Here is a 12,449-nt window from a genome sequence, read left to right as displayed (position 1 = left end):
TAAAACAAACACCTAAACAGTGGCATGAAAAATTTGATCATGTAATGATATCTAATGGCTTCAAGGTTAATGAATCTGATAAATGTGTTTACATTAAATTTGCGGATGATTCTCATGTTATTGTGTGCATGTATGTTGATGATATGCTCATATTAGGCAGTAACCTCGATATTATTAATACCACTAAAAGCGTGCTTAACGAAAATTTTGACATGAAAGACTTAGGCCCCGCAGATGTAATCTTAGGGATGAAAATCAGAAAGACGTCTGATGGATATAGTCTTAGTCAATCTCATTATGTTGAAACTGTACTTAAGAGATTTAATCATGAAAATGCTAAACCTGTATCTACTCCTTATGATCCCAATTGTAACTTGAAAAAGAACAAGGGTGAGGGAATTTCTCAACTTGAGTATTCACGCATTATTGGCAGTCTTATGTATTTGATGAACTGCACTAGACCTGACATTGCCTACACTGTGAGTAGATTAAGCAGGTACACTGGCAACCCTGGGCAGGATCACTGGAATGCTCTCTACAGAGTTCTACGGTACCTGAGAGGAACTTCAAACTATTGCTTAAGTTTTGGGAAGTATCCTGCTGTGCTAGAAGGGTATTGTGATGCTAACTGGATATCAGACTCAGATGAGTGCAAATCTACTAGTGGGTACATCTTCACACTTGGAGGTGCGTCTGTGTCATGGAAGTCTTCCAAACAGACATGTATAGCTCGATCCACCATGGAGTCTGAGTTTATAGCCTTGGAGAAATCTGGAGAGGAAGTTGAGTGGATACGAGGTTTCCTAGGAGGAATTCCACTCTGGCCCAAGCCTGTGTCTTCGATCGCAATCCACTGTGACAGTCAAGCTGCTATTGGTTGCGCAAATAATATTGTATACAACGGAAAGTCTATACATCCACAAAGAAGACAGAAGACAGTGAAACAACTACTCTCTACTGGTATCATCTCTATAGACTTTGTGAGGTCTAAAGAGAATATTGCAGATCCTTTGACGAAAGGATTATCCAGAGAGGTAGTTAGATCCACATCGAGGGGGATGGGACTTAAGCTCATAGAATAAATCGCCATGAAGGATACTTAACCTTGTGAATGGAGCTCCAAGATCAAGGTTCAATGAGACAACTAATTTTTGGTGATGTCGGAACAACACTATCTTAGTCCCTCCCTATGGTGTAACTGTGTGATAGTGATACCTGCATGATTTAGGATGATCTGTAAAGATCTTAGGGTACATTATTTATATGTCCCTACTTTTGATACCTAATAAATATATCGTTATACAACAATAAATATGTCCCTACTTTTTAATAACCTTATCCATTTAAAATTAGATTACCTTAATACCCTTACCCATATAATATATTTTTTTATTTCAAAATGGAACAAATTTCTTCCTCTACCACTTCATCACCACCACCACCACCAACATTTAACTACCATTCCACCACCACTGTTCAACAACCACCACCTACCAACCGCCACCACCACTCCTTCACCACCACCATTACACCACCAACAGTCCTCCACCACCACTAGTCCGTCGTCGCCACCACCACTAGTCTGCCCCCGCCGCCACCACTATTTCGCCGCCGCCGCCACCACTGGTTCAGATATTTTTGTATCAACAACAGTGGTTGATCCAAATAAAAATAGAACTAACAGTAGAAGTTGGTCCAATTTTGGGGATCAACAATGGTAATTGATCCACTAAATTGGATCAACAATGAAAGTTGATCCATGTAAATGGAGTGAACTTGGCGTGATTCGAACACGCATCATCTGACATGGAGTCAGTCATGCTACCATTGCACCACAAGTTCAACATTAGAATTACATGATTTAAACTACAAGCATGATTATACTTATCCAAAGGAAATATTGTCAACAGTAGGAGTTGAAAGGATCAACAACAGTAGTTGATCCCATAAAAAATTAGGTCAACAACAGAAGTTGATCCAATAAATGGGATCAACAGCAGTAGTTGATCCAATTAAAAATTGCGTCAACAACAAGAGTTGATCCCATAAATGGATCAACAATCATAGTTGATCCCATAAAAACCGAAGTCCAAAGATATACATGGACATATGGTAATGCTAAATCATTTCAAAATGTTGGAAAACAACAAAATAAGATCCCGTCATTTAAAACCATAAATAAATAACAAGAATGTTCACATTCTACAAAACTGATACTAGCAATTAAAATGTACCCTTCATTTTAAATGGTCATCCTTTTATTTGCAAACTGATACTAGCAATCCAAATGCAACAACAAGAATGTCGCCATTCTACAAACTCTGGCATCCACTAACCAGGATCCCACCATCAGGTAGTGTTCGCTTATTCGACCCAGCATAAGCTTCTGTTTTGCTGCCAACTTTTGTTTCCATTGCAGGTTCGGCGTAGTTGTCATCATTTTCGTCTAGTTTGTGCTTTAAAAATTCTTGAGCTAATAACCCGACCATTCCCATGAGTCCACCATGGTCACCACTTTGGAGTTTTTCCAATATAACCTTCATGAATTTCTTCACCTTTGGGCTGGAATCTTCTCCGAACACATCGAACAATGTAGGACGAATCTTTCCAACATCAATGTCATCTTTGCCTGTTTTCTGTTTCAGGATTTCAATCAAAATTGACATAGGAAGTGATTTGTTCTTTACAGATTCATCCTCTTCTTCTTGCTCTTCTTCTTCTTCTTCTTCATCCCTATGGTGGCGTCTTCTAGGCAAATGAATGCCACGAGATTCCAAAGCATCGTTGACTTTCCGGTGCAAGAAATGCTTGAATCCAAATCCAGAACACTGTTCTTGATAACCTTTAGTACTTTCTCCAATCTGTTCTTTAGCTTCATCAATCAAACCTCCGATGTGACACGAATCCGATACAATTGTTATCTTACAACCTTCTGGGACTTGATCCACATACTCCCTGAAATCATCATCTGTGAAGAACACATAAATAAAATGATCAAACAAATAAAAATGAATGAAAGACTAAAAAAAGGGGTTGTGTTTTGATTGATTGATTACCAGTGATAAGATTCATATCAGTAGGTACAATGCATTCATCATAACCAGTATCGTCATCTTCACCGGTTTTAGCAGGGAGACGAGTTCCATGACCACTGTAATGAAAGAATAAAACATCACCAGGTTCAGCAGATGTAATTAAATCCGATATTTCCTTTCTGATGTTCTTACCAGTTGGTTGAATGTAAGAATCATCAGTATCAATCAAAACGGTTATATCTTCTTCTGCAAATCCATATTTTTCTACAAGTGATTTATACATCCTTTTCACATCATTAATACATCCTTTGAGTTCAGCTTTTGTTCCTTGGTAATTGCATCCTACAAGAACTGCTCTTTTAGCCATATTAATCTGAATCAATTTTGTTTCTTCTTTTTTCTTTCTCTCAACAGTCAACTCAACGACCCCTTTTAGGTTGTATATGTTTAAACTCTCTTTCAAAGTTTATGTTACTGGTTGTAGATTGTAAAAATATCTTCTAAAATTTGAATTACTCGTTAAAAACTTGAAAATTCGAATATATTGCATAGTTACCTATGATCAAGACTTTGAGTGATTTTTGTGTATATATATTTACCTTGATTAAAGTCTTGTAAAATATGTAAGATTTTGGAAGACTTCTAAAAAAATTAAAATATTTTTTATCCTCTTTTAATTTAGTTCTTAAATATACAATCTATGAAAATCATATGATAAATGTGTATAAAATACTCCATGATATGATTACTAATAATATCATTTTGATAAATAATAAATGATATTTTTTATCCTCTTTTAATTACTCCATGATATGGAGTAATAATAATATTTTTACCTTGATTAAAGTCTTGCAAAATATGTAAGATTTTGGAAGACTTCTAAAAAAATTTAAAATATTTTTTATCCTCTTTTAATTTATTTCATAAATATACGATCTATGAAAACCATATGATAAATGTATATAAACTACTCCATGATATGATAAATATACAATGTATGAAAACTTGATAAATGTTTATTATTTTTGCGCAGGGATGGACATGACCCGATTAGAGAAAGTGTGCCTCCTCATGCCATAATAGGCTCGGGTTTAGCAACTTGAAAAAAAATATCATTTCTGAATTTCCAATCTTTGGAACATCATTTTTAAGATTGTCATCATTTAAAACATTTGAAAGCCAGCTTTTAGCATCAATATTACTACAATTACTAACCAAATTCAAATAATAAAAAGCAAACCAAATACATTTTGTGAATCTACAAGTTAAAAATAGATACATCTCATCTTCCAGTTGACTATCATTACGGAGACTACAACAAGGATAACCATGCTCATTATATTGAGACATTCTTTTTCCTAAAGGAAGAACATTTGAAACAATCTTCCAACATAAAAGCCCAATCCTAGGAATGCAATCTATTTTCCATAGGTATCTCCAGAAACTCATGTCTGCATTATTACTATCATTATTTGAAAGGAAGTTGTAAGCAGATTTAGTAGTGCATTCTCCAGAAATCGTATATTTCCATCTGTTCCTGTCTATTATTAAGATTAAGAGTGATGACCTTAATCCTATTATGCATATCTGGGTGAAATTATTTATCTAACAAATCATCATTCCAGTTTCCTTGATTGTCAGTTAGCTGGTTAACAATTATTGGATATTATCATCTAAAATAATAGGAGTGAGAAGAGTATCTTGATTTGGCAACCAAAAATCAGACCAAATATTTATTTTTGAGTCATTATTAACTTGCCATTCACAATTAGAACTTATAATATTAAGACCCTTTTTATATAATATTCCATATCCAAGAATTATTATACTTTCTAGAATGTATCAAAGGATCAGTTTTGGGAAAGTACTTGTGCTTACGAATAATATCCCAAAGCTAATCTTGATTATGCAAAAGTCTCCATGTCAGTTTACTTAACATGGATAAGTTGTCTACGGGGATTTCTAATGCCTAAACCACTAGAATTAAGTTTAGCACAAATACTAACCTAAGCTTTTGTATAGAATCCTTTAGAGGCGTCTTTCTTGTCCCACCAGAAGTCTTTTTGTAGTTTTTCAATCCTATCAAGAAAAGTTTTAGGAAAAGCAATGCACTCTATTTGATAGTTACATAAGCACTAAGCACAAATTTAAGGAGGATAGTTCTACCGACTTGGGATAAAATCTTAGCCTTCCAGCCATGTAAAGCAGCATAACATTTACTAAGTAACGGTTCAAAACTGTTAGTTTTATTACTGTAGAAGAATAAAGGGGTTCCCAAATATTTATCATTTTTTGAAATTTGTCTAACTTTTAGAATTCTGCTAATTATTTTGCACTATTTATTATGAAGCTTTGGTGAAAAATAAACCCCAGATTTTTGAAGGTTTATCACTTGAACTGATATTTCACCAAAAAGATTAAGGATATTTATCAAATTCTTTGCTTCGACTGTACCTGCCTTAGAGAAAAGGAAACAATCGTCAGCAAAAAATAAATGATATACAGGAGGAGCAGATTTCAACACTTTAATCCCAATTTTTTTTTATCTGATTCAGCTTTGTAAAGAAGTCTAGAAAGGAGCTCCATGCAAATAATAATGAGATAGGGGGGTAAAGGATCCCCATGTCTTAAGACTCGGTCAACATAAAATTTCTGACTAGGTATGCCATTTAGAAAGACATAAAAAGAGGTCGTGGACACACATTACATGATAAGCTGACACTGAAAACGTGGGGGTACCAAAATACACCACCAACTTTTTCTTAGGAAACCTATACAGATTAAACCTAAATACAATTGCAAGCACAACTTAATGAATCTCAATCAGGAATAATATTCAGAGTTTATATCTCCGTCTCTCACAATCAGAAAGTTTACAGAAGAAAGTCCGTGAACTTGATTATGTGTGAGAGCACTTGGACGATTCCAAAGATCAATATCCAAGATCAATCAAGTCGTATCCAACAAATAAGGATGAATATATCTACTTTGATTAATTTACCTACAACCTGTGATATTTCAGTTATAAAGATAAACAATATAATGCGGAAAAAGAAATAACACGGACACCAGAAACTTTGTTAACGAGAAAACCGCAAATGCAAAAAAACCCCGTGAACTAGTCCAGATTTGAACGCCAAAATGTATTAAGTCGATACAGACACTAGCCTACTATCATAACTTCAATCTGGAATGTAGTTCATACCGAATTAAACTGTCACGACAATTCATTTATAGTTGCGTTCCTAACGCCTCTTGAATCCCAGCAGGATTCCGCGCAATTGATTCCCTTAGTTGACGTCCCTTACATCCTAAGAATTGCTTTAACTCAATTGAAGAATTTAAACCAATCTTCCTCCCATAAATAAGCCTATATGTGATTTTCGTTCTGATCAATGATCAAGGTAAGATAGGAAATCGATTGCAATAGATAAAGTTTGCCAAACCTCAAAATCCGGTCTTATGACTTCCGAAGAGCAGCCTAGATTATTCACCTCACAAGCATAAACTTGTGGAATCACAAAGTCTGAGATGAAGAAAATTTGTGATTTCTATCTATCTTGTTTGTTGAAGAAAGCTCAACAATCAAAGCAATATCAGGATACACAAAGCAATAAAGATAGTTGGACCTGGCTTCACGAATCCCTAGGTGAAGTATTTTTAGTTTCTAAACCATTGAAGGGTTTGAAGAAGATGACGACTCTAGTTTACAACTAGGACACACAAGAATAGTGTCAGGGATTTGAAAATCCCAGTTATTTGAGGTTCTCCTTATATAGACGTTCAAGGTTGCTTTGGATTTAAGATAAGGTATCTTTGGAATCAAGCAATCAATAATCCCCGTTAGATGAAAAACTTGACTTTGAGATTAAAATAGTAGAATATACACTCTGGTTAGGATGGATCGTAATTGAACTGTGTACAATGACTTGTTCATGAAAGGTTAGCCGAAACTAGCCAATCGAACTATATGCTTAACCCTTTTCATATAACACTTAAAGATTTTTAATATTGAGTCACACTTGTGATCAATCATGTCTAGATAGTGTTTTTATAGAGTTGTTCAAATGCCGATCATCTCATAGAATTATTCTGATGCATCTGAAACTATTTGACAGGGTAAGTACGTGTACCTGGTACGTGTATTGTACCTGTTCGTGAATATGTTTGTCATGGTACGTGTATCGGGTATGTGTACCCTTAAGACAAAAGAGTTCATAAACTCACAAATCTTTTATGGTTTACATATTGGGTATACGTACCTTTTCGATTTTGAAACCAACAGATTTTTTCCGGTTTGCAAAATAGGCATGCGTACCTTTCCTGTTTCACGAGTCAACAGACTTTTTATGGTATGGATGTCGGGTATGCGTACCATAAAGTCACTGCCAAACTATAGCTATGCCGGTACGTGTACTGGGTATATGTACTGCGGATCCGGACTTAACAGTTCTCTCAGTATGTGAACTAGTATGCATATTGTCATGTATCCAGATAACTGTAGTTATATATGTCTCTAATAATCAATTCGAAACATTCCCGAATAACATCAATGACACATATCACCGTTTCAAGCTATTTTCAAATGATTAAATCTTGAATCATAATTTATGTCATAAACAATAATTAACCAAATTTATCAAGTATTAACAAATGTTCTTAAGCTTAGTTAGTCATATTTCGAGAACCATATTCAAGATAAACTTGACTCGAAATTTTTATTATGCATAAGCTGTCTAATTTAGTCATGCGAGAATGTCTCATAGATAGAAAGGTGAAAACTAGAGAAATAGGTGGTTCAGCCTTCACTTACCTTTTGTTGAAGAAGTTCTCCAGATCTTCGGTTGATCTTCGCCTTCAAGCGCTAGAACGTAATGATATCTGATTCTCAACTACACACTTCTATCCTAACCCGGGACTTGACTAAATGTAGAGTAGAAATCAAGATATAGTTTTGACAATTAAATTTGACAACAAGCTTGAGATAGCAACACTTGTGAGTTCGACCCAACAATGCTCTAACAGACAGTACTAAATATCATTAAAACCAAACGCAATAAGAGTTTTTTCCCGAAAAGGCCATTCGACTCTATCGAAGGCTTTGGAAAGATCTATTTTTAAAGAAAAGTGCCCCTTCTTATTTTTATAGGTAGTATGAAGGATTTCATGCGCTATTATGATATTATCAGTTATTGGACGCCCCGGAATGAAAGCTAATTGGTTTTGAGATATAATTCTATTTAAGAAAGGCTTAAGTCTGTTAGCCAGTATTTTAGAAATAATCTTATAAATAAGCTAATTGGCCTAAAGTCATTAGGATAAGAAGGATTTTGGACTTTTGGAATCAGAGTAACATAAGTATAATTTATTTGTTTTAGCATAAATCTGGTTTTAAAGAAATCTTGAACTAAATTACAAATATCTTTTGAGAAAATCTCGCAATGAGTTTTAAATAAACCGGGAGGGTAAGCATATGTCCCTGGGGATCCCCATTGGTTCATACTAAACAGAGTGTTTTTGATTTCTTCTAGCTCAGGAATTCTGGTAAGAAAAATATTATCATCTTCTGTAATAACAAGGTTTATAAGTTCATAAATAAGATCTTCATGGTAGATTCTTTTAGAGGTTCCTATGTCCTTAAAGTGGTTAACAATAAGATTATCGAGATAAGTATGGATGTGATTTAATCCAAAAACCAGAAGAATCCCTCAAAGTATGGATGTGATTTAATCCTCTTCCGTTAGAGGTAGACTGATGAAAATACTCATTATTTTTATCATGGTATTTAAAGAATTTTCCCTTTGCTAGATGATTCCAATAATCAATTTTCTTTTTCATACCAGCTATCAAGCTGGGATTGTAAATATTTAATATTATTTATAGGTAAACGATTTATATTATGAAGATCATTGATTTTCATGTTAAGTTCCTCAATATTTTTGAAAATGTTTCCAAAAAATTTCTTGTTCCAGATTGTGACCTTAAAAGAAATTTTTTTAGTTTTTATTAAAATAATAAGATTAAATCCTTTAACTGGCTTATTCCAGTTTTCCTCAATAAATTTATGAAAACTATCATGACCTAACCAGGTTCTCATAATCTAAAAGGCCTAGCATTATTATGTTTCTTTAGAGGTTTTGATTCTAGGAGGATGGGAGTGTATTCAGATCCCATTCTAACCAAATGTTTAATAATAGTGTGTGGAAAAATATTAAACCAATCAGTTGAAGCTAAAACTCTACATATTCTCTCTTTAATAATTCCATGGCCTTCTTTATTATTAGACCGTAAAAGGAATCCCTTGAAATTTAAGGTCAATCAACCCTAGTTTTTGTATAGTATCATGAATATATTTGGTAGCACTAGAATTACTCTCATTTCCTCCCTGTTTGTCATTTAGATGCATAATAAAGTTTAAGTCACCTATAATGATCCAAGAAGAATTATTGGTAGCACTAAAATTGCTAATGATATCCCATTGTTTATATTTTTCTTCAGCATACAAAACACCTGACATGCAAACAAGATTCCAAAAATTGCCAAAATTATCATGAAAATTATAAATACATAGATTATGCTTAAAAAATATGCATCTTAAATTTAGATTATTATGCCGGGCTATCAGTATTCCACCTTTCACACCAATTCTAGGAAATAAGAACCATTCGGAAAACTTCAATTTTCTAACTAATTTTTTCCATATTTTCCCATTTAGCTTTAGTTTCAGAAAAGAAAATCATGTCAGGGTTTGAATGTTTTAATAAGAAGTTTAGATGATTAATAGTGATTGGGAGACCAATCCCTTGAACATTCCAAGCCAACTTCATGATCAAAGATCTCATATAAATAGAGCAAATAACTGGGATATAAATCACTTAATCACAACAAAAACATATAAAATACAGGGAATAATAAATACTAGTGTAATAATTATGGGAGAAATATTGCAAAAAAACTTCTAACATGAATAAACCAAATAAAATAAGAGCAGTATGATTAAATTTTAATTCGCAAGTAAATTTAGGCTAATAAATATAATTTTTCTGGGAAATGGGACACTAACCTTATTAGTGAAGTTGTCAATGGTTTTTGCAATAACATCATTTGCAGCTGGTTCAGGATCAGGTACTTTGTTGTTTTCATCTGTCTTTACAGTAGTATCTTCCTTTGTAGCAGAAGTATTTGAACTCTCACCCTTTTCAGATTGAGTTCCAGTGAAATACATCTAGTGCTTCAGCCCAAATCCATTTCTTGTTTAAACCATCCTCACCATCATTTGTCACCTCTTCAACAAATTTTTGAAGAGCTTCATTAATATCTAGTTCATATTATCCAAATTCATCTGTTCTTCAATAATATCAACAACCCGTCTTCTTTTAACACCTCTATTCTCTTCTGAAGAAATATCCAAACTGCATACATAAGTTTGTCAATCCACTGGTGAATTTGGAGGATCTCTTTCAATATTTTCATTCTCTTGAATATTGAACACTTCGGTATCATTTTCATTTCCTTGATTCCGATCAATTTCAATAGGTTGAACTTGGTTATCTTGCTGCATGTTCTCATCTTGAGCATTTTGCTGGACATTTTGAATAGCTACAACTTCTCCTTGGTTATTTCATTCTTGATCATTAAAAGGTTTGCTACTATGTCACAATATTGCTGATTATGATTAAAAACATAACAGTTTCATCCAAGCAACGTTTGCTATTATGTCACAATATTGCTGATTATGATTAAAAACATAACAGTTTCAGCATGTTGAAGAAGGAAACCCTAGATAAAATATAGAAAACTTCACATTTTCACCATCTTTTAAAGTAAGTTTAACTTTTCTGCAAATTGGTAAGTTCACAACCACTCTAACTCTTGAAAACTCCAGTTGAGTCTCTATTGAATATAGTTATGACCTTTCCAGCTTGAGAAGCCACTTTGTAAGGAATGTTGCCTCTATCTAGATCAACTCTCACTCTGAATTCAATGTAGAAAACTTCAAACTTGCAAATAATTTGATGCACATTCATGTGAAACTCCCATGGCATCAGCACCATAAGATGACCCTGAACTGAGTGTGGTCTTCCTCTTAAAATCCTTTGATAAATCTCTCTATTTTGGATTCTGAAAATGAAAACATTTCTCCTATTTGTATTGATTATTACTACTTCAGAATCAGAACCCCAGATAGCTCTGAGAGTAAAGTTTAGAGCACCTCTAAATATTACTGAATCCTCTCTACAGATAAGACCGATAAGAGCAAAAGATTCTACAAACTTTCCTTTTCTTTATAAAGTGACATGCTTAGTGGTTTTTTGAGATACAGAGCAACTCTTTGCTAGTTAAGCTGAAATTTTTGCAACACTTGACACGTCTTCTGCCCTTTGAGAATGGATATAAGATTAAATAAATCCAAGTAAGGGAATGACAGAGGTGGTTTTGTTTTGTTGCACTGTGATATGATTTTTTTTTTAACAGAGGATGGAATTTATAATAAATATGGAGAACTAAACACTGCATGAGAATATTTTTCCAAGTGTTTAGCATGCAAGAAATTTGATATAGACTGAGATTAAATGTTGGACTAAACTTGGACTGGTCTTGATACGAAAATGGATTCAAAGTAATGATTATTTCTTGGGAGGAAAGAATTTGAAATAGATTATGCATAATCTTCTTCTAAAAGAGGAAAAACTTAACTTGCTAAAAGGATAATCGTCAAAACAGATACAAAGCGTGGAATTAAGACACTAGTTTGTCAGAACTTCTGCCACTGCTTAAGAAACAACCCAAATTGATCATGCACCTTTCGCTCTTGAGCCGTGCAAAAAACCCTAGCACCTACCAATCAGGTTTTGGGAGGCGAGAAGGGATAAATTAAAAGGAGAAAACAAGAGTGCTAAGTATCTTAAATCGAGTTAGTAATTCATGCACTATAGGGTTTAAAAATAGAGAAAATCAAAAGTTATCTCGATGAAATCAATGAAAAGTTTATGAAGTCAGATTAAAAGTTGTTGATTAGAACATTATAACATCGATAAAAGATTAAAATCATAAAGAAAACTGAGTATGAGACGAATATTTAGATGATTTCTCGAAATAAAAACCTAAAAATTGATTTTGGATGAAATCATAGATCTATACTAAGGATCCATGTTAAAAGAAGCGGAAAATCTAATCAGAAAGAGGTTTGGTATTGGAGGAATAAAACTGAATAACAAACCGAATCAGATTTGCATCAGGATTGTAAAAATAAAAAGAAATTGTGAAAAGAAGATATCGAGAAATGAGTCAGACGGCCATTTAGTTGCCGAGTTGCAGAGCTCCGAGTCCGTCCCCCCTTCCCTTTAAGCAACTGACTTGTTATACTCTATGAATTGGCTGAAATTAAACTTAACATGATTGTTGAGCTGCAAA

At 33.8% G+C, this 12,449-nt stretch overlaps 1 protein-coding gene across 1 annotated transcript; it reads right to left on the bottom strand.

Moving 5' to 3' along the window:
- Positions 1–2,312: 2,312 nt before the first annotated feature.
- On the bottom strand, positions 2,313–3,402 carry LOC113295915 (metacaspase-4-like). The gene is made up of 2 exons (XM_026544246.1): positions 3,057–3,402; positions 2,313–2,968 (listed from the first exon to the last, which is right to left on the bottom strand). The coding sequence occupies exons 1-2, from the start codon at positions 3,400–3,402 to the stop codon at positions 2,313–2,315; spliced, it is 1,002 nt and encodes a 333-aa protein (XP_026400031.1).
- Positions 3,403–12,449: the final 9,047 nt, after the last annotated feature.

Source organism: Papaver somniferum, chromosome 7 (assembly GCF_003573695.1).
Source record: "Papaver somniferum cultivar HN1 chromosome 7, ASM357369v1, whole genome shotgun sequence".
Classification (NCBI taxonomy): domain Eukaryota; kingdom Viridiplantae; phylum Streptophyta; class Magnoliopsida; order Ranunculales; family Papaveraceae; genus Papaver; species Papaver somniferum.
Note: the sequence above shows the minus strand (reverse complement) of the source record. Positions and strands in the feature narration are given on the sequence as shown.